The sequence below is a fragment of the Ochotona princeps genome, chromosome 20 (assembly GCF_030435755.1).
Source record: "Ochotona princeps isolate mOchPri1 chromosome 20, mOchPri1.hap1, whole genome shotgun sequence".
Classification (NCBI taxonomy): Eukaryota; Metazoa; Chordata; class Mammalia; order Lagomorpha; family Ochotonidae; genus Ochotona; species Ochotona princeps.
The window spans coordinates 24012934-24033640 of NC_080851.1; the positions used below are offsets into that span (position 1 = coordinate 24012934).

A 20707-nucleotide genomic window follows, 5' to 3' on the forward strand; every position below is an offset into this window, starting at 1 on the left:
AGGTGAAACAGTGGACGGGTCACACTCGGCAGGGTCAAGACACTAAGCAGCACACGAGCAAACCAGGTCCAGCAGTAGATTCTCTGGGGGAAGTGTGGGCTCAACCCTGTGGAAATACAAGTCCCACAGGTTAGCTCATGAGCTGGGGAGGCAATGGGCTGAGCAAGGTGTGACCATGGCACTGCCATCACTTATGGGTAAAGGTACTGACAGGTCAAGGCAGCAGCACCCGAAAGTGCATCCTGAAATAGGATATGGAGTGGGCTAAGCTGCAACTAGAACGGGGCAGACCGGGCAGGATCGAGCAAACCTCAACTCATAAGGAAGAACAGGAATCAGGATGGAGCACAGGTCATGCCGAACTAGGCTCTTACACCGACTGGTCTGCATGAGCCAGGGATGCTAGGCCACAGCATCAAAAGCAAAGGCTGAGACAGTTAAGGGGCTAAGTCAACTGGGTCAGAGCAACTACTGGCATGTGCATGATCTAGGGGTGGGAATAGGCTCAGTTGGGGAGCTGTGAGAGTATACCCTTGCTGGGTTGGGGTTCCCACGGGAGAGTGCAGAGGCCAGAGTAGGGGCTGCGTTCTGGTCTGGATATGGCTGCAATCTCCCTTGGCACAAGTGTGGACTGGGGCTGGGCACACCTAACTGGGCTAGATGCCAGCACCGTCTGGTGCTCTGGAGAACCTGGGTAGATGTAGGTCGGACTAGGCTAGGTCTCTGCCCCTACTGTGCCATGTGTGAGCAGTGTCTGTGTTTGGACAAGCCTTGGCTGGGCTGAAACATCCAATAGTAAGAACCAGAATGGACTGAAGGCCAGCAAGGAGGGCTGGTCCATGGACCAACCAGTACATGCAAGATCTGGCATAGGGAGAGGTTCTGATGGAGGAGCTTGGTAAACTTTGTCGGGAAATAGTCCCTGCAGGTGAGCTCAAGAACCAAGATAGGCAGCAACTCAGACCAGGTCAGAGAAAGATATCCATCGTCATAAATTTGGCATAGGTCAGGGGCAGATGAGACTGAACCAGTTCACATCACCTGCTGATGAAACCGAGCACCAGAACAGAGTGTGGGTCGGGCCAGGTTCAGTCGTGACACAAACCAGTGCACATTACAGAATGCCAAGGTGAAGTGAGCCTTACCAGATGTGGCCACAGCACACGTGAGAACCAGGGAGGGAGGGGGCAAAGCCGGCAGGGGGAATGTGGGCTCCCCTGTTGGACAACCACTCTCACTGGAGAGCATGAGTTGGGATGGGGGCAGACCAGACCAGGCAGTGCTACAACACCTGTGGGCCTCATGTGAACTAGATCAGGGAAAAGCTAGGTTGGGCTGACTCTTCCAACTGGTGTAAGCAAAAATAAGAGCGGGTGAGGGTTGGCTGGGCTTTGCATTGGCTGGCAGAGGCACTGGTGGCTAAATCTGTCAAGTTAAACTCCAGAACCACCTGGAGAGTGCATAATCTGGGAGTGGGAATGGCCTAGTAGAAAAATAGTGGGCACCTCCCTCTTGTGCTCTCCCACTGGAGAGCACAAAAACCAGGACGGGGCGGGGGTGGTTAGACAGAAAGACACCCTCTAGTATGTGTACGGACTGGATAATAGGGTTATTTGGGTTGAACTAGGCTTCAATGCCCATTGACATGTACAAGAGCTAAATGGGATGTGGGACAGATTGAAAAAGTCTGTGGTACATACTGGCATGCATAGGAACCAGAGTAGGGGCAGGCCTGTGGGGGAGTCGCCCTAACTAGGCTGTAGCTCCCAGTGGTTTGCGTGAGGGCTGAGTATGAAGTGGGCAGGATCGGGTTGGAGTGCAACACCCATTGGTTCGCGTGGGAGACAGGGCTGGAAACAGAACTGACCCAGCAATTGCATTGACCAGCATGTGCATAAGCTGATCGGGCGACGGACAGTGCCGGACCCTGTACTGGCAAGCACACATAAGAAGCAGGTCTGGGATCACCTCAGATGAAGTTTCTTTGGAGATCCCTCCAACTGAACTGCTGATCTCAGAACCCCAACCATGGAGAGATTATGTCAGCCAGTGGATTCTGAATAGATTTCATTGTGATTGGAATGGTGAGACTGGCAGCAATTCAGAACTGTTGAACTATCAAAACTGCTTGAGCAGGACCCTCGGAGAATGCCTCACGTAGCGGACCTGGGGTGGATGGGAGGCTGGGTGGGGCTTCTCCCTTTGTTTCTCCCCTCGCCCCAGATAAAGGGGAGAAAAGATGATATTAATGTGGAAACAATGGTCTTACCCACTTTCCTGTAGCCCTTGACCCTTTGTACCCTAATCAACTAAGTAAGATTATAAAAAAATAATAAAAATAAAATTAAATTAACAAAAAGTGTATTGGTGTTGGTAAGTGTTAAACAGTGGAATAGGATCTAACACATGCGGTCAGGAGCCAACGCTCATTTACCTCCAATCCAGGTGTCAATTTCTCCTATAAAATGTCCACTTCACAGAACAGCTCAAACACTAAGTGCACTTTGGTGCTTTGTTTTTCTCCCCAGATAAAGTTGATGCTGCAGATAATTGAGAACTCTTCTTCCCCCTTTACTTTTCCTTTCAGTGAACTTATTTAAGTTATTTAAAGGCGTTTGTTCCAGAAACAGAATTTCTGACATTCTTCAGACTCTTCCCTGGAGGAAATGTTCTTTGTGTATGAGTAGTCTTTCCCCAGATAATCTGTGCATGGTACAGGTGCCCCAAGAACATCCATAGAAAAATATTTCATTGCCCACCAGTGAGGAAAATATAGCAGCATACATTAAAACTATAAAGGTTAGGCATAGCTAATCCACAAATCTGCAAGCATGTTCAAGCCACAAGCAACAGTGTTCCAAGATTCAGTGGTATGGGAATTAGCAACTTTGTGAAAAACCTGTCATCTCTTTCTCTGCCTCCTGGGGGGTAGTCATGGTATATATTAATACTACCCACAAGTGTTATCAATTTTCTTCCTTCCTGGTCTTTGGTAAGACTGATTTGTTTTCATCAACGAAATCTGAGAAGATACGGTATGGCTATATCATGAACAGAAATATTTAAGAGCTAAGCATGATTCTTTGTTTACACACTTTGTCTATCATTTTAACTAATGATGTTTCAGACAGGTGAAGACAGCATGGAGCAGATTGGTTCTTCTTCCAAATGTAGTAGTCCCTAGGTCTCCACAGGGAATTGGTTCCAGGATCTCTAATGGGTCCCCAAATCATTACACAAATCCCTTATAAAATATGCAGTATATCTGACCCAGTGCAATAGCTCAATTGGCTAATACTCTGCCTCCAAGCACAGGCATCCAATATGGGCACTGGATAGTCCACTTTTCATCAGGCTCTCTATTTGGGGACTGAGAAAGTAGAAGAGGATGGCCAAAACCTGTTGGACCTTGCACCTGTGTGGGAGACTCAGGAAGCTCCTGGCTCCTGGCTTCATATCACCTCAGCTTCAGCCATTGAGATCAGTTGGGGAGTAAACCAGTATATGGAAAATCTTTCTGTCTCTCCTCTCTGTAGATCCACCTTTCCAGTAAAAATAAATATTTTTTGAAAGTAAAAGATATAATATATAACTTATACATATCTTCCCTAAATATAAGATTATTTATAATACCTAAACAATGTAAATATTATGTATTTACAGTATATTTTTAAGAATGATAACAATAAAATAACAATTAGTATACACCACGATGAATTTTCTTCTTTTAATGCCTTTTCAATAGGGTCCTTGGATGCAAAATTTGTGGTGATACACAGAGATATCATGGAATAAGTTGCTTCTATTTTAACCTGATATAATAAAGAGATAGGTACAACTGCAATCAGGTTCACTATGACTCTGTTCCTTCCTTCCTTCCTTCCTTCCTTCCTTCCTTCCTTCCTTCCTTCCTTCCTTCCTTCTTTATTTATTTGAGAGGCAGAGACACATAAAGATAGACAGAGAGCACCCATACACTGGTTCACTCCTTAAATGCCTAGTAGCTAGAAACTCAAACCAGGTTTCCCACATGGATATCAGGGACCCAACTACTTAAGCAATCAGAGGTGCACAATGGCAGGAAGCTGGAATTAGGAGTGGATCCAAATCTCAAACTCAGGGACTCTAATATGGAACAGGGACACCCTGATCAGCATCTCAACTGCCAGGCCACATATCTGCCCCAGTTACACCGTGGTTTAATATTAAGCTCAACAGTCACTTATTGCCGTGTTGAAATGTAAATACCACCAGGTCCTTACTTACCAAATATGCTAGGATTCTCAACATCCATGCGCTGCTTTTGAGCCTCAAGAAAAACATGGGTGTTGATTCCCCTGGCTGCTGAGCCACACTTGAGAAACCTGGCTGGGATTTGTGCACAGATGTCTGGCTCATCAGCTCCAAAGCCCAGATCCAAGAGAATCTCTACTGGATCTTTTTCCCAAAGTTCCAGCCATTCGGGAATGCTGCAATAAAAAATATGAAAGTTTTATCCAATTCACTTAGGCAAAAGCCTCTCCTTAAAATCACTTCAACCATTCAATCTTCTGCAAATTCAGCATAGGAACAACCTGACTAGGCAAATAGATGCAAATGCATTAGAGTTTACATAAAAGCAGACTTAAAAAACTTCAGAGAAAATGAATTAAAATATTAAGTTTGTTTTGGTGAAAAAAATGAAATGCATTCACATGAGGGATCTTCAAAAATTCACAAAAGGTACATAATTGGAAAAACTACACAGATTTCAAAGTTCATCCCACCAAAATAAACGCATCTTCTAATTCTGTTTTCCATAAATATTTCAAGTTCTCTTCTACACTTATTTAAAGGACAGGTCACAACTACAGGGACTGTTTTCCTGTACTTCATCTATGAAATCAAGAGCCTCTTTATGTCTCTTTCTATTTCACAGTAGCAAATTTAAGTTGGGACAGGGAGAGTGTGGGACAGGAATAGAGATGGTACAAGAAAGGAAAAGGAAAAGCTGTTCATAGTAGACTAAAAGAAGTTTTGCATATGTCTGGCACCATGACATAAAATTGAAAGCTAATGATACTCTTTTTTTCTTATTTTTCATTATTATTATTATCATTCTATGATGCAGTTCAATAGGTCCGGGATTTCCCTTACTGCCTCCCTAAAACCTCCACACCAAACTGAGTTTCCCTATATTATTGCTATAATACAGTTCTTCATAAGCAGTCATAAGTCCATCATTGCGGGCATGGACAATGGCAGAGAGTCCAGCATCCTACAGTCAAGATATAGTTAACAGTTTCATTAGGAGTCCATCTTTGATCTGGAAGTAGAGATGCATACTACATTGTATCCTCACATCTGGTTATGATAGTCTCCATTACATAGTTACTATACATTCCATTAAGTGAAAATCCACAAAGCAAGATCAAAATCAGGAAGAAAAAAAAGGAATTAAAAATTTCGTAAAGTTAAATAACACGCTGCTGAATGACTAATGTCTCACTGAAGAAATAAAAAATAAAATCAAAAACCTTCTTGATTGAAATGATGCTGCTGTATGATCTATGAAGTCAGTGATGAATTTAATCAGAATCAAGTGTTTTGAAAAGATGAAACTAAAAAAAAAATCCATGAGATGTAGTTTCCATTGATCTTTGTTGGTAGATATGTCTGCTGTAGGCAACAAATAGATGGGCTTTGTTTTTTTTTTTTAATCCGGTCTACTAATTTATAACAGTTGGTATTTTATGATGCTTTGACATGCCTAATGACAGAACAAGTGGTACATTTTCATGGCCATGAGACTGTGGCCTTTGCGAGGTAGGCACTATTCTTGTCCATTTTGGTGTCATGGACACCTAGGACGGAGTTGAGAACATGGCAGATAGTCCATAAATGTTCAGCCTGAGGAATCCTCAGCTGCACAAACCTATTTGGACATGATCAAGTACAGACTACAAAGATGAATGCTTATGAGTAACAATTTCAAGTCCCTAGGGAGGATTCAAATACACTCTGGCTTTGTTGAGCAGAAGACAGAAGATTTGGTTGAGAAATGAAAACTGCCTTAGTCAAACTGATCAAGTCTTGTTTGGCACTTCAAATGATAAGTCTGTTAGCTGGAAATTATACTTATGTTGACCAACTCATCTCCCAATTACTGAATCTCTCCTGCGTTCCTCTGGTACAGACTTTTGTAAGCTTGTATGATCTGTGGAATCAGAATTTCTGATAAGGTTTCATCATTTTTTTTTAAGATGGTTTAGATAGTCTTACTTTCATGGGTTGGGTGTTGCAGAACAATGAGCGAATCTGTCACTTGAGGAGCCTGCATGCCACATACAGTGCTGATTGGAGTCCTGGCTACTCTAGGCTTCAGATCTAACTTTCTGCTAGTACTCCTGGGAAATAGCCTTTGCCAGTCATGGGGGAGATCTAGATGGGGCATTCCTTTCCCCTGGATTCAGCCTGGCCTACCCTTGGCTGTCATGAGCATTAGAGGAGTAAACCAGAAGTCTTTCCCTGCCGGTCACTCTGCTTTTCCATTAAATATATTTTTTAAACATGACACACAACTTCCATGAGTTCATCATGTAATTTGGATGAGCTACAGTTTGTCCATAGAGACATTTCTCCATTCATCAGCAGCCATTTGCAGTCTCACCAGGCACCCATTAACCACATGCTAACAGCATCACAGTTATACTTCCTGGTGTGAAACGTGGACACTTGTGGCTTTACCTTCTGATTCCATCCAGGTAGAAAAGGTCAGCCAGAAACTGGGGGGGGGGGGGGGGGCATTGGACTTCAGTAGTTCAGCTTAGGTATCTTTAAAATAAAACATTTCTTTATTTACTTGAAAAGCAAAGTTACAGAAGGAGAGAGAAGGGAGACGCAGAAGGAGAGAGTGCTCTTCAATCCACTGATTCACCCCTAAATGACCACAACAGTAAGGGCTGGGATGGGCCAAGGCCAGGAGCCAGGAGCTTCTTCCAGGTCTCCCAAACGGCTGCAAGGGCCCAAGCACTGGGGCCATCTTCTGCTGCTTTCCTAGGTCATTATCAGGAAGCTGGATCACAAGTGAAGCAGCCAGGACTTGAATGAGCAACTGTGTGCAATGCTTGTGCTGTAGGTGGCTGCTGCACCACAATGCCATCTTCTAGATACTTTAATCATTTCAATTAATTGCAGAACTATTAGTATCATTTACTCAATCACAATGACACATATCTCTTAATACAAAAGGAGTCGTATATTAATTCCTTTTCATTTTTAAGCTTCTTTTGTATATGGAGGTCTGTTTCAATGTAATTGGCGCAAACTTCAAAACTGTGTATGAAAGAATTTTATCTGTCATTATTCAAATTTACTGTACAATTTTTTTACGCATTCCTATAAATATGTATCAACCATCTGCCATGTTCTCAGTTCTATTCCAGGTGCCCATGGCACCAAAATGGACAAGAGTAGTGCCTATTTTCCAAAGGCCACAGTCTCATGGCCATGAAAATAATTATTCATTGACCTGTCACTAAGGATTTTCAAATCCTTATAAGACTATCATTAACTGTTAATTCTTACTTGATAGTGCCAGACATACATAAAGCATACACATTTTGTTAAGAACCACAATATGACATAAAGCTCTTTCTCCCCATGGATCCTGAACCTCCTCCTGCTCCGGCAGAGTACACCCTTCCAGATAGTCTCTGTCTAGTGTACATACATGTTTGTATATTTCACCTGTTTGCTTTATAAATAGTAAATACTCTATGTATTTTTCTACAACTTAATTTTTTTCCCTTTAAAATAAGACTTTAGCATCTTTCCACATTAGCATTTGGATCTCTACCTACTCTTCCTATCATTAGATGAAATTCCATGAAATACATGGACCAATGTTTTTTTAGCCATTTTTCCACTCTCAGATATTCAGCCTGTTTTCTAGTTTCACTGACTTTTAAATAGTTCTTCCAAGTTGGAGCTTGAAAATCCTGTATTCATTCTTTAATCCATTCATTTGCTAAGTATCTCTTGCGTGCCTAGTTGTAATTTCATGAATTCTTTTGTTGCACAGCATGATTTCTCTGGATGAAAAGTGTGTGGAAATCACATACCTTTGTGGTATACTTGCAGTAGAATGGAAAGAGTTGAAACTAGTCCCTCTGGATAGGTTGGCAGTTTCAGAAAACTGATGCAGAGATCTGCAGTGGGGAAAATACCAAGGATAAAATGTGTTGATTTATATAGTCCCCAGGGAGGGAACAGACAATCGCACTTCCTCTCAGTTTCTAAGAACCTCACAATGGCCATGCCTTAGAGGAGAAGAAAAATGTGCAGCTGAGCAGCCACCCCTCTTTTCCAGAGTGCTGTGCTGTTACAGAAGGTGTGAGAATTTAAGTGTCAAGTGCCCGCTAGTGCTCATTATAAAGGTGACAGAATGTCTCACTTTTGACAGATGGCAAATCATTGGGGAACATTTCAGGAATACAGCTTTGCTAGGCACCAACTTTTGGGAAGAAGTTTCAATGATGTGATGAAAGAGGTATGGTGAGCAGCCGCTGAAGCGGTACCATGCTAATTCCCACAATAGAGAGGAATTTCAGTTTGCACAGTTAACAACCTCTAAGTGTCATCTCCAGGGCTTCTGTGGCCATCCACACGCATCAGTAACAAGATCCTTTGCTATGGGATGAATGAGTGTCATTCTATCCTATAGGCTGGCATTGCAAAGCATACGAAAGCACTATTAAAGAGAATGACATTGCTATATTATAGATCCCATCTAGTACTACTGAATATATTTGGTAGTTGGCACAAAATTAGAATTAATTAAAGAAAACCATGCAGGTATCAATATTCCCAAGAAGACCATGTCATCCTACTTGGGCTGCTGACTTTGTCTTGGCTTAGAGATATTTAATAAGAGTTGCTGGGTCCTGCCTCATCCCTGCTTAGTTGATATTCTTCATTAAGAGAAAGATAGCATATTTCTGCATAATAAGAACTCAGGCTTGAATTTGTTTGAACTTGGTGGGAGACTTGTGGAGAGTCAGAAGACATGTTCTCACTTAGGACCGCAACTTGTTTTGCATTCCGCCTATCAAAATGGTCCTCACATAATCAAAGTGGCTTCAAAGATTTCCATGGTTGCTTATAGCTTGTTGTGTCTATGAGTAACAAAAACAACAAGTTGTTTAAGAGGGAAAATGTGTGAATTGGTAGGTAGGAGGAGGGACATAGTGCTACCAATGTGGTGTGTAACTAATTAGAATTTTCCTGACAATGTATGAGTAATGAGAGCACAGAAAACAGAGTTTCTAACCTCAGATAGCTCCAGTGTGAGTTGGGGAGCACTGCTTGCTTAAGATTTCAGCATCCCATATTGGAATGCCTCATTCAAGTTCTAGCCATACCCTCTGATATGGCTTACTACTAAATTGCACCCAGCTAGGCAGCTGATGATGGCTTAATGACATGGGTCCATGTCATACGTGTGGGAGACCCAGAACAATCTCTTTCTAGGTCCTAATTGTTTGCCTGGCTTTGCCTTGGCTGTTCAGGACACAGGGAACCCTGTTCAGGACAAAGGAAACCCTTCCTCTACTTTTGCCTACGTTTCAAATAAATGAATTGAAAACATCTATTTTTTCCAAAAAAGAGCTTATTATTTATTCCAGGAGTTCTTAAATTACAGAGAACCTATATTTCATATGAAGGACTTACAAACTTAGAGATTCCTGAATTCCCAAATTTTATGGTTTAGTATGTTGGGTTGAAGCTCTCGGGTGTCCTTGATGCTATACACATGGAGATCAAGTCTCTATTGTGTTAACAGATGCTCACTTTTTTCTACATTAACACTGGAAATTGTGTGTGCTATTCTCACCAAAAAGCACCACCATTGATAACATTGGCAAAATGGAAATATGAATGTAATCATTTCATGGATAAATCCATATGAGCAGTTGTGTAAAATGTGATTTGTATAAAGATTCTAATTAAATCGGCATATATGCATTTTATTTTTTCGTTCCATGACATTTCGTTCCATGACATTTCTGAAACCTCTACTTTTCTCAAGGTTAATGAAAACATTCTAGGCATTATAGACATGCCTATGAATTTTCACGAGATTGCAAGATTCATGGTATTAGTAAGAGTTTTTCCTAATTCTATGACACTTAGCAAAGATGTAGCTGTAAAATACTGAAGGGGAGTAACTGAGTTTGTAACCTACCTCATGTAGTCTTTCACGGTCACTTGAACCATTCCTTGGTCATACAAAGCAGCTGCAACAACAAAAAGAGTAGAACTGAACTTAATTTCTTTTTCCCCCAAGGAAGATTTACCCATACCTATATGAACCAACTTGGGACTGAATTTCCATATCCAAGATTGTGTAGACATAAAATTCATTGCCTCTGTGCAATAAGCAAGGCAGAATGAAATCAATGCCTAGAATGTGTGGTCTGTCTTTAAACCCTACACTCGCTCTCTGAAGAGGGGGACTGGTGGAGGAGTCAGTGAAGGTTTCATGGAGGAAATAGTATTATCTTAGATTTCTAAGACCAATGAGAATGTGATGGATAGAGAAGGGGGGTTTCCCTGAAGCAAGAAGTGCAAAGCATGGTGCTAAGGCTGCTTTGAGTCTAGCATGGAGCATAGAGGACGACCACTGAGTCCGTAAGATTGAGAAGGAAGCATGAGGAATGGGGATAGGCAAAAGAACACATGAAGGGCTCAGTACTTGATGAGCATTTTCTGTCTGTTGGGATCACTGAATCCCTCCAGTTGCTTTATAAATTAGAATCAATCCTCATCTCTCATATAAACCAACTCAGACTCACAGAAAGGTTAATGATGAGCCCAGAGTCCCAGTCAAATTAGCAGACAAGGGAATTTAGTATGACCTTATTGATTGTAGCAATGGTAGCTACTATTTATTTAGCATTAACATTCTGTAAGGCAATGTGCTAAGCAACAAATCCATATAAGAACTAAAATGAATTCCCATTCAACAAAGAGGAAAACTAAGGCTCGGAGAGATAAAATAAATTCATCGTGGTCAGTAAGATACCACAGCTTATTTTAATTTGTTGTCGTTGTGTGGTTGATGTTTTTGTTTATTTTCAACATGTTTATTTTCAACACCACATGCCAAGAGAATTACTTGTGGCTTCTTTGAAAGCCAGAAAGAGGAGTGTATATGTATGTGTCAGGATATGAAAAATCATGAAATATTTTTGAGCAAGTATATAAATGTGAGAAAGAGGGTGCTGAGGGTTCATTTACTAGCACATATTTCTGAGGATATGTTGTTAATCTCTTACTGTGTCTAATTTATAAATTAAACTTTGTATGTGTGTATGGAAAAAGATGAGTGTGTGTGTGTGTGTGTGCGTGTGTGTGTGTGGTGTGGTGTCTATGTGTGTCTCAGGCATCCGCTGGGTGTCCTGGAACATATTCCCCATGGATAGGACAGCTGACTATGTTGGATGTGACAGAAGACCACTCAAGGACTGCTGTAATATTCAGCTCTTGTATATAATGCTATAATATGTAGCTGACATCTGTAGAAGGAAATGTTCAGAGTGTGGCAAATCCCCCAGCGGGTTCACCAACCTTCTTGCTTTCACTCACTCATGGACACAAAACTTTACTGTATTTCCACCCTCCATTTCCTTGAGAACATCACATTTTTTATCATAAGAAAGGTAAGACAGGTGGGAGAAAGTTTGGTAAAGCAGCCCTGAATGATTTAAACATAACAAAGAATGCTAAAGAGTCTGGCACTGCAACATAGCTTGTTCAGCCTCCACCTGTGCCATCAACATCCCATATGGGTGCCAGTTCATATCCCAGCTGCTCCACCTCTGATCCAGCTCCTTATTAATGACCTGAGACAGTAGCAGAGGATGGTGCAAGGCCTTGGGACCTTGCACCAGAGAGGAAGATCCAGAAGAAGCTCCTGGCTTCAGATTGGCTCAGCTCTGGCCATTGCAACCATTTGAGAAGTAAACCAGCAGATAGAAGATTCTCATTCATTCTCATTCTCTCTCTCTCTCTCCTTCGGTTTGTGAATCTGCCTTAAAAAAATAAAAGAATGCTAAGACAAAACTTTAGTTTTAAAGAAAGTTCTTGTTTGGATACCAGACTATGAATAGATTTTAAGGTGTTCGTGAACTTATCTCTGACTGCTGAGTTTAGGGGATGGGGTGGGAGTAGGAGTTTCTATGGTTTTCATTGGACTTCATAAAAAATGCAGTGATTCTGATAAAAAGGATTAGGAATACTGGTCTACGAAGAAAAAAACAAGAGATGTATTGTTGAATTGTGTGCGAATATCTCAGAATGCACTACACTCTGAAGAAGTACCAAGTGAATGTCTAGCAAATGCCTGCTGAGTGAAACATATGGGGCTCTTACTACAAGAATCAGTTGGAAAGGAACAGAAATACATTTTAAAGATTTAAGTTTAATGTGGGTATGCACATGGTATCTGTGCTTCCATTTCTGATTCCACTCCCATGCAAACACCGTTAACCAAATGTACACTTCCCCACCCAATCTAGTCAATCTCCCAGAATCTTCAGGAAGACCTCTACAATTGGTTGATATCATCAGATCAGTAAATGCCATTAATGCGGTTCTGAGAAAAAATAATTTAGAGGTATATGTTTGAATTCTACCTGATATTGTAAAGAAAATACATAACTGCACCATAAAATGTTCTAGGGTGTAACAACCAAGGATGAAATACAAAGGTGAATAACCTTTACTACGACACCAATGTAATATTTCTAAAATTTCCTGTGTGATATCTGGTGACACGTATTCATGTTAAAAAGAATATGACTCAGATTTATGCATATAAAGTTGAACTACAGTATCAGTTATAGAACTTTGAATTTTGACAGACGAAGTCTAATAATATGAAAATCTTTTGCAAACCTCTAATAATTTAAACCAGTTTAAATGGAGTTGTTTCACAGGATATCTTCTTCCACTTAGCTCTTTCCTCACTCTATGAGGCATCAACAGGATCTATCCGATACACAGTCTCATTCCACCAGGTATTGCTAATCCACTGCTGTATTCTCATGCTGACTTCTACTTAGTGTCAAAACTTCTTCAATTTGTAAATGTCTACTAGCACTCTACTACTTCGCATGAAATGCACAAAGTTAGCCTCCATTTGTGGCTCACATGTAGTTCATTTGGAAGAATCCAAGAGAGATTCTGTTTGTGTCTTCTGTCTCCTAAAATATTCCATGTTCCTAAGACATTTGACAGCATATTCCGTCACTGCCGCCAATCTTGCCGGTCTTAATATTTTCTGATGGTCTCTTATTGCCACAAGTTTCTCAGGATGTGTGGATGAATATGTGTATCCAGCGCAGAGATCTGGCATCGAGGCCATGCTCAAGCGGTCATTGAGGCAATGACCCATTCTCAGATACTACTGAGGAGAATATAGCAGCCTTACTAAGGTCTCAAAAATCCTAAACTTACAGAAAACAGTCCTTCAGAACAATCGGGTCATCTGCAGCTGCCTTATGGGGCTCTCGTGATCTAGAGGCCACTGGCCAATGACCACACCCCTCTTCCCAGCAGCCACCATGGGAGTAGTCTGCCAGAAAACAAAGGACAATCCCCAGGAGGAAAAGAAATCCCTCAAAGTAAGCAATTTCCTCAGGACTGGGCACAGTGGGCCTGGTACACTTGCAGTGGGGAGATTTTTCAGTTTGATGACACACATGAGGACCTTACCCAGTTTTAATACCAGCTTGGTAAAGGACCCATGCCACTTTTCACTGCAGAGATAGCATCCTGGAAAGCCCGGTTACTTCTGACAAACAGGGAGTAACAGGTAGGTGCTTGAGTATCTTCCTGAACTCCTTTCTCACTGATGTAGAAATATAACTTCTACATTCCATCCTATATTCCTGATATGCTTGTTTAAAATGACAACTGTCCATCCATAGTCTTCTCTGCTGCTAAGCTCAGGTTTCAGAGAAAACCAAGCCCAGGATGATGGATAGTTTCATTTTATTTTGAAATAAACACACAAGCTAAGTTTGATTTTTTTAAATCATGGAAAAGCATTAAAAATTTTCAGTGGATTTGTTGGCTTAATTTCTACTCTACATTCCTGAATTCTGTGGGTCCTGAAGGCCATGTAGTGTTTCCACAGTGTTACCATGTGTATTTCTTGATGACTGTGAAAGCAGAGACTCTTTCAAGTTCTGGGACCAAGGCAAGGAGACTCTGGCACAAGCTAATGGGAACCTATTGCTCCTTGCCTGTTGGAGAAGTTGTAAACCTTCCCTCCACCCTTGCACACACACCCCGACTTTAACTTGTAAACTTCTGGAGCTAGCCACTGCCAGCTTCTCCTTCCCCTTGCCTGTTTGCAATAATGAGCTTGAATGAAGAGACGCAAGCTGGTGGTCCATCATGTGCTGCTTCCCACATGGACTGGGATTCCTAGACTTTCCTTGAAACTTGGAAGAGCCAGCGACACCACACCAGGTGTCTTCAGGGAGGCAATCTGTTGAAGGTAGGGAGCTCTCCAATTCTCTGCACCCCCCCTTCCTCCTACTGCACTCATTAGCAATTACCTGCTTGGCTTCTGGAAGCGTTTGAGTCAGCTACCTCTGATAGGAACAAGGATCTCATGCTAACTGAATGCCATAACAAGGGCCAAATTACTCCTGTTACCCAAGACTCCCCCCAGGTTTCTGCAGACACCTGCTTGAGGTAGCCTCAAGAAGGTGAGACCCTCAGAAAGGCAAAGGCATTCATCACACTGTTGCCTAGATCCTCCTCTATTTCACACTTGCCTTCTCTCGTTTCTTGGTTTTCGTATTCTCTTCATGTCTCTTCCTCCAGGATATCTGTGGTTTATAAAACTAGATTTTACTCTCTAAAACCTGGGGGGAGAGAGTGAGTGGTGGTGCTAAAGGGGGAAAGGTCCTACTCTTTGCAAGTTTGTTAGGGGTTGGTTTGGGTAAATATTAAAGTGGGAAAACAAGTGTCCTTTCTCTCTTCAGTACATCCCATCCATGGGTTAAAATGTTGGTTTCTGGTTCCCTTTTAGATACAGGAGTCTCCAGCCACTCTCCCTTCTGTTAGGTGGACTTCTGCCATCTGAAGCAGCAGACACTGCACTTAACCCTGCAAAATGTATTACTGGAGAAGATGTAGTGAGATATGCAGAAGGCACTAATTAGCACCTTTATTGGCTTAGAAAGCGTTTTTTATTTTGGTTTTCCTAAGCATTTCTGACTGATTCATGGAAGACATTTGGTTCTTTGGAATATCATCCAATAGACTAATCAGATTACATTTTCACAGGGCTCTAAAATAATAGCTTTCTGCAGCTTTCTGTATATTTAACTCCTGCATGACCAGTGCATTTGATAGATGGTCAGTAGCATTTGCTGTTTTTGTTAGCAAGTTATTAATCCATATTCTTAAAAAAATCTGTCTGACACTCATGTTTGAAACCCTGAAACCAACAGGATTTTTTTTTTTTTTTGCTGTGCTTTATCCACAAACCTGTTTTTCAAATGCTGTTCCTTTTCTTCCGCCCTCCATTGCTGCTCCCCCAATATAAGGTTTTGTCACCTCGAGCCTGAGTTCATAGTCTTCTACTTCCCAATGTTTACCCTGTCTTCCAGGATAAGCAGTGGCATCTGTCATTGCATTTCTCACTGCAGTGTATTCAGAACTCATTGCAAGAGCAATGGCAAATGCGTAATTCACTTGCTTCAATTCTGTGACACCACACCTACAGCAGTCATCATAAATGATTATCCTGAGTGACTAATGCCTCTCAATTCACATTAAACAAAGAAATGGCATCAGAATCCTGTTCAGTCTAGAGCTGTCTATATCTATTCCTTTCAAGAACCTGATGTGACTTTTCTATGTTCTCCGAACCCTAAGACACCACTTCTCAGCCCCTCTTTCTGGATTTTCAAACATTTATCACCTGCCACACCCTGTTTCACAGAAAAATTTCCACTACTACTCCCTAGCATAAAACAATTGCTCTGCTCCAATCGCTTCCATGTGCTTTCTGTACACATTTAACTTTCTTCCTGTCTCAGCTTCTTTGTTCAAATTCCTGTGTTCCCCCCTCCACTGAATTCAATTTTCTTCCCATATTTCTTGTTTGTTTTTTTTTCAAAATCATGTCCCTTGTTCATTGGTTCACTGAAGTCGTGCTTCTAAAGAGATAGCCTAACTTGACAGCAGTATCTTCACTAAGTTTCAGTTAAGAAGCTTTTGTTACCTTGTTTTCAGGAAATCAGGTGACTTGGAATTATTCCTGCTCCATTGGGTTGAGAGCTTGGCCAGGGACATGGATCACACCTCTTCTAATTTAGGGAGCACAGGCCCAGTGTTGCCTGGTTGGAACACATGATGGATATTTCTGGGGTTCAGGAAAGATCTTGTCAGTTCAAAAGCCAGGGAGAGTCTTACAAAGGCTACGGGATTTTGGATCAGATCCCAAAGAAGAGCAGGAAGTAAAAAAGAAAGGAGGCAAGGCTAGAGAAGGTAGGTAAAAAGATAACTGGATATACAATGAGAGGAAATAATATTAGTAAATAATAATAGAGATTACATTTGAACTAGAATAGTCCTGACACTCTTCAAAGGAAGACCTGGCTATGCATTTTACATCTTTGCACCTTTTACCTATAATGGCTCTTTTCTCTGAATTACTTTACTTAATAGTATTAAGGGAACATCTCATGTTTAACTGGATTTATTTTGACCTTTTCTTATAGACCAAAAACTTATCATTTTATTTTGTAAGTTCTTATTATCTAATAAATTTCTCCTGGATAGAAATGTTGACTCTTCTGAGATCCCTCTGGGATTGGAGAAGAAATCTAAACATAAAAAAGGACAAATGAATTAATTACTCATCAATTAGTAAGTGGCACCAAGCATCTTTCATCTTTTTTTCTGTAGGAGTCAATTCTATTTTTCACAGTTATTCTTAGATGTGTTGTTAAACAAGTATCAATTATAGTAACCTACATGTTGAAGCATACATTCATTGTGTATGTTGTATTTTTGCATTATATTGACAATGCACTTACAGTGAGTACTGTTGCTTAATTTGTTTTCTATCAGTGTAGATAAGTTTTCCACAAACCAGATACTTTCTAGAGATTTCTTATCTTCAGCTTTATTTTAGAATCTGAGATCGGGTGCATCTGCCACCTGGGAAGTGGTACCTTAACATCCATAAGCTTGGTCACTTTAGTGCTACAATTGACCTCAAAGAATCTCTGAATGTCCCATTTTCCTTGTGACTCCAGGAAGATTGGTGGATCCACAATTAGTACAAAGTCAGACCAATCTTGTTTATTTGAACTATTAATAGCAGTTGTAATATGCATCTTTTGGTAATGAGTTCTGGAAAGGGAAAGGAAAAACTTGGTAGCTGCCTGTGAAGCTCTCTCGTGTGAAGTTGATATGGAAAAAGGAACAAGAGCAAGCTCTATGTGTATTCAAGGTCCAATAAGCAGCCTTCACTGAAAAAGATCTTGGAGCTCCAAGATGAGAGGTCACAGAGGCTCTTTCCCTAACCCCAAGGACGCCACGGGAAAATCCCACACATACTCCAGTTCATCTAAGCTATGGATGATTCCCAAGCTCTGTCTCCTTTATCTCATAAAGTGGCTAATGTCTGTAGTATGAAAATAACTCCTTCAGCTTAAAACAACAAACAAAATCCTCTTTCATCTTCACTTTCCTTGTGTGAATAATTTCAGTGAACTGCTTTCTTTCACAACTTGAGTACCTTTCTGTGTATAATTCTTTTACTCCTCTGCCTCTCCATGACAACTCCTATTACTTAGGTAAAAGTCCACATCTTCTCTCCTTTCCAACTTACTGATTAACCTCTTTAACTGGGTTGCCTCTTCTACTCTCTCAAACTTCCCCTCCCTCTACAGTGTATTTTATGAATAGAAGTTAGGGTTATTCTGTTTAAAAGAACCAAGATGGCATAGGTATTATTTGTTTTCATGGTTAAGACACTGGTTGGGATGTCCAATTCCACACTAGAGTACTTGACTTCAACACCTGTCCCAGGTCCTGATTCCAGTCACCTGCTCATGTGGACCCTGAAAGGCGGTGGTGATTTCTCAAGTTAAGTGACTGGCACCCATATGGGGGACCTGGATTGAACTCCTAGCTCGTGGGCATGTGGGAAATGAACCAGTGGATGGGAAGGTATGATCTCTCTCTCTTCCATTAATTAATTAGAATCAGGGTTATCCTTTTTGTATAAAATATCTTGAAGTATTCATTAATCATGCTGATTATCAGCCATGGTATTTACGGTGTTATATTTGACCATAAATTATTTGAGTTCTGAGTAATTCTTTAATTTTTAGCCCTCTAATCTCTTCCTTGCTAACTTAGCCACAACCCTGGAGGCTTCTTAACTATTCCTTGAATACAGAGGGCAAGTTTCCACCCCATAGCTTTTTCATGAGCATCTCAAATGCCTGAAACATCTCATCATCAAACAAGTAAATATCTCGCTCTTTCACTTCTCTCAGGTAGTTGCTGAAAATCAGCCTCATCTTGAGATACCTTTCCTGATCATCTATTCTCCTGGTATGCTGCATATTTGTTTGTTTGCTATGCTTTTTACCACCTGCATTTCCTCAATCCTAAAGAAGCACCTGCTTTGAGGCAGTTAACACATATTTTCCAAATATTTAGAATGGAATCAACAGGAATCTATCAGAAATTTTGTGTGCCTGTGGATAAGAAAAAGGAGTTGACAGTATGCTTGTTTTCCAGTGTACAGCTTAAATTTAAGGCATCAGAAGAGATCTAACCTGCAGAAAGAGAGTTATTTAATTTCTTTCTGTTTTTTTGGTAAAGATTTTTTTTTATTTCTACTGGAAAGTCAGATATACAGAGAGGAGAAGAAACAGAGAGGAAGATCTTCCATCTGCTGATTTTCTCCCCAAATGGCTACAATGGCCAGAGCTGAACCAAACTGAAGTCAGGAGCCAGGAGACTCCTCCGGGTCTCCCAAGTTGATTCAGGGTCCCAAGACTTTGGGTCGTCCTTGACAGCTTTCCCAGGCCACAAGCAGGGAGCTGGATGGAAAGTGGGGCCGCCAAGATTAGAACTGGCACGCATATGGGATCCCGCCATGTGCAAGATGAGAACTTTAGTCACTAGGTTATTGTGCTGGGCCCAGGTTATTTAATTTCTGTTATGGGTTTCCCATAACATAGAACACTAGTAATACTGTCTAAATCTCCAGATGATATTCATACAGTACAAGGGAAAAGAGTGTCACCAAAAATTCTTCAAGAAATGAAGCACCATACCAGCTCATAAGTACTGATGGAGGTGCCCAGAGTAGTAGAACATTATTCTCAGGAAGTGTTGAGACATCTTGTCTTTGTGTTGACATCTTGATTCTACTGAATCAGTAACAGTCACAACATACAGGAATGTAGGCATCTAGTAGTTTCCAGAAACACCCATGCGGAGTATTTTGCAGATCCATCCTGTCTTACCAAGACAGAGCAAGTTTGGGATACTGATTTCATTGTAACTCAATTGATAACCTACAAGATTAGAGAGGTTTTGGACAAAATTGAGTTACAAGAGTTATTTACTGGTAATCTCAGAATAGGTTTGCACCTATTGCTTCTTTGAAAAAGAACATATTTTATTATTTGAAGAGCCAAGAAACAGAGAGAGAGAGAGAGAGAGAGAGAGAGAGAGAGAGAGAGAGAGAGAGAGAGACTAGAGAGAGATTAATCTTTAATCTGTTGATTCACTCTCTAATGCTACAATGACTTGGACTGGACAGGACTAAAATCAGAATCTGGGACTTCTCCCAGGGTCTTTAATGTGGGTGACAGATGCCCAAGTGCTTGAACCACCTTCCCCTGCTTTTTCAGACACAACAACAGTGAGGTAGAACAGATGAAGGGCTGCTGGTTCTCAAACCAGTGCATTGATATGCTAGCGTTGCAAAGAGTAACATAACTTGCTGTGCTGCAACACTGCCTCTCTCATACCTATTTCTTAATTTCAGAACTCTTCTTCTTTCATCATTTTTCTTTAAACAAATATTAACTCTGATTAGGTTTACTGTATTATGTGTGAACATTAAGACCTTATGGTTAGGGAACATCCATTTTTTTTTATCACCAGGAACAGCTCACAGAAGTAAGAAAAAACAGACAAAATCAATGGTATTGGATTAAGATAGGCTGGATTCTAAAATAAGGACTGAAAACTTTGAAAGCAGTTTTGAGTTCAAATCATGTCTCCATTTCTTATTGGCTGCATGGTTTTAGAAAACTTAATAACATTTCTTAGTATCTGCTTCCTCAACATCCTGCTTTCTAAAAAAAATTTCTTTATTTGAGAGGCAGATAGAGCTCTCATTTTCATTTATCCCCCAACTTTCTTACTAGCTGAGGTTGAACAAGGCTACACCTAGGAACTGAGAAACCGCCTGAGATCTCATGTGAGTGACAGGGAGTCCTGCACTTGTTCCTCCCAGGACATACATTAGCCAGAAGGTGCAATAGCAAACGCAGCCAACACTCAAACCCAGGCCTATGGTATATGAAGCTTGCATCCCAAGCAACAGCTTAACTGCTAAGACAAACCTGCTTCTCCCTGTTAAAATTTTTATTTATTTGAGAGA

General features: G+C 41.0%; 1 protein-coding gene across 1 annotated transcript in view; it reads right to left on the reverse strand.

Moving 5' to 3' along the window:
* Window positions 1–20707, reverse strand: part of ITPRID1 (ITPR interacting domain containing 1) — a 71746-nt gene that overhangs the window by 47271 nt on the left and 3768 nt on the right. Inside the window, exons 2-4 of the mRNA XM_012926098.2 lie at window positions 10226–10277; window positions 8103–8189; window positions 4267–4469 (exon numbers count right to left, since the gene is read on the reverse strand). Coding sequence (XP_012781552.2) covers window positions 4267–4469; window positions 8103–8189; window positions 10226–10257 — 322 coding nt within the window. The 5' untranslated portion in view covers window positions 10258–10277. The remainder of the gene's footprint in view (window positions 1–4266; window positions 4470–8102; window positions 8190–10225; window positions 10278–20707) is intronic.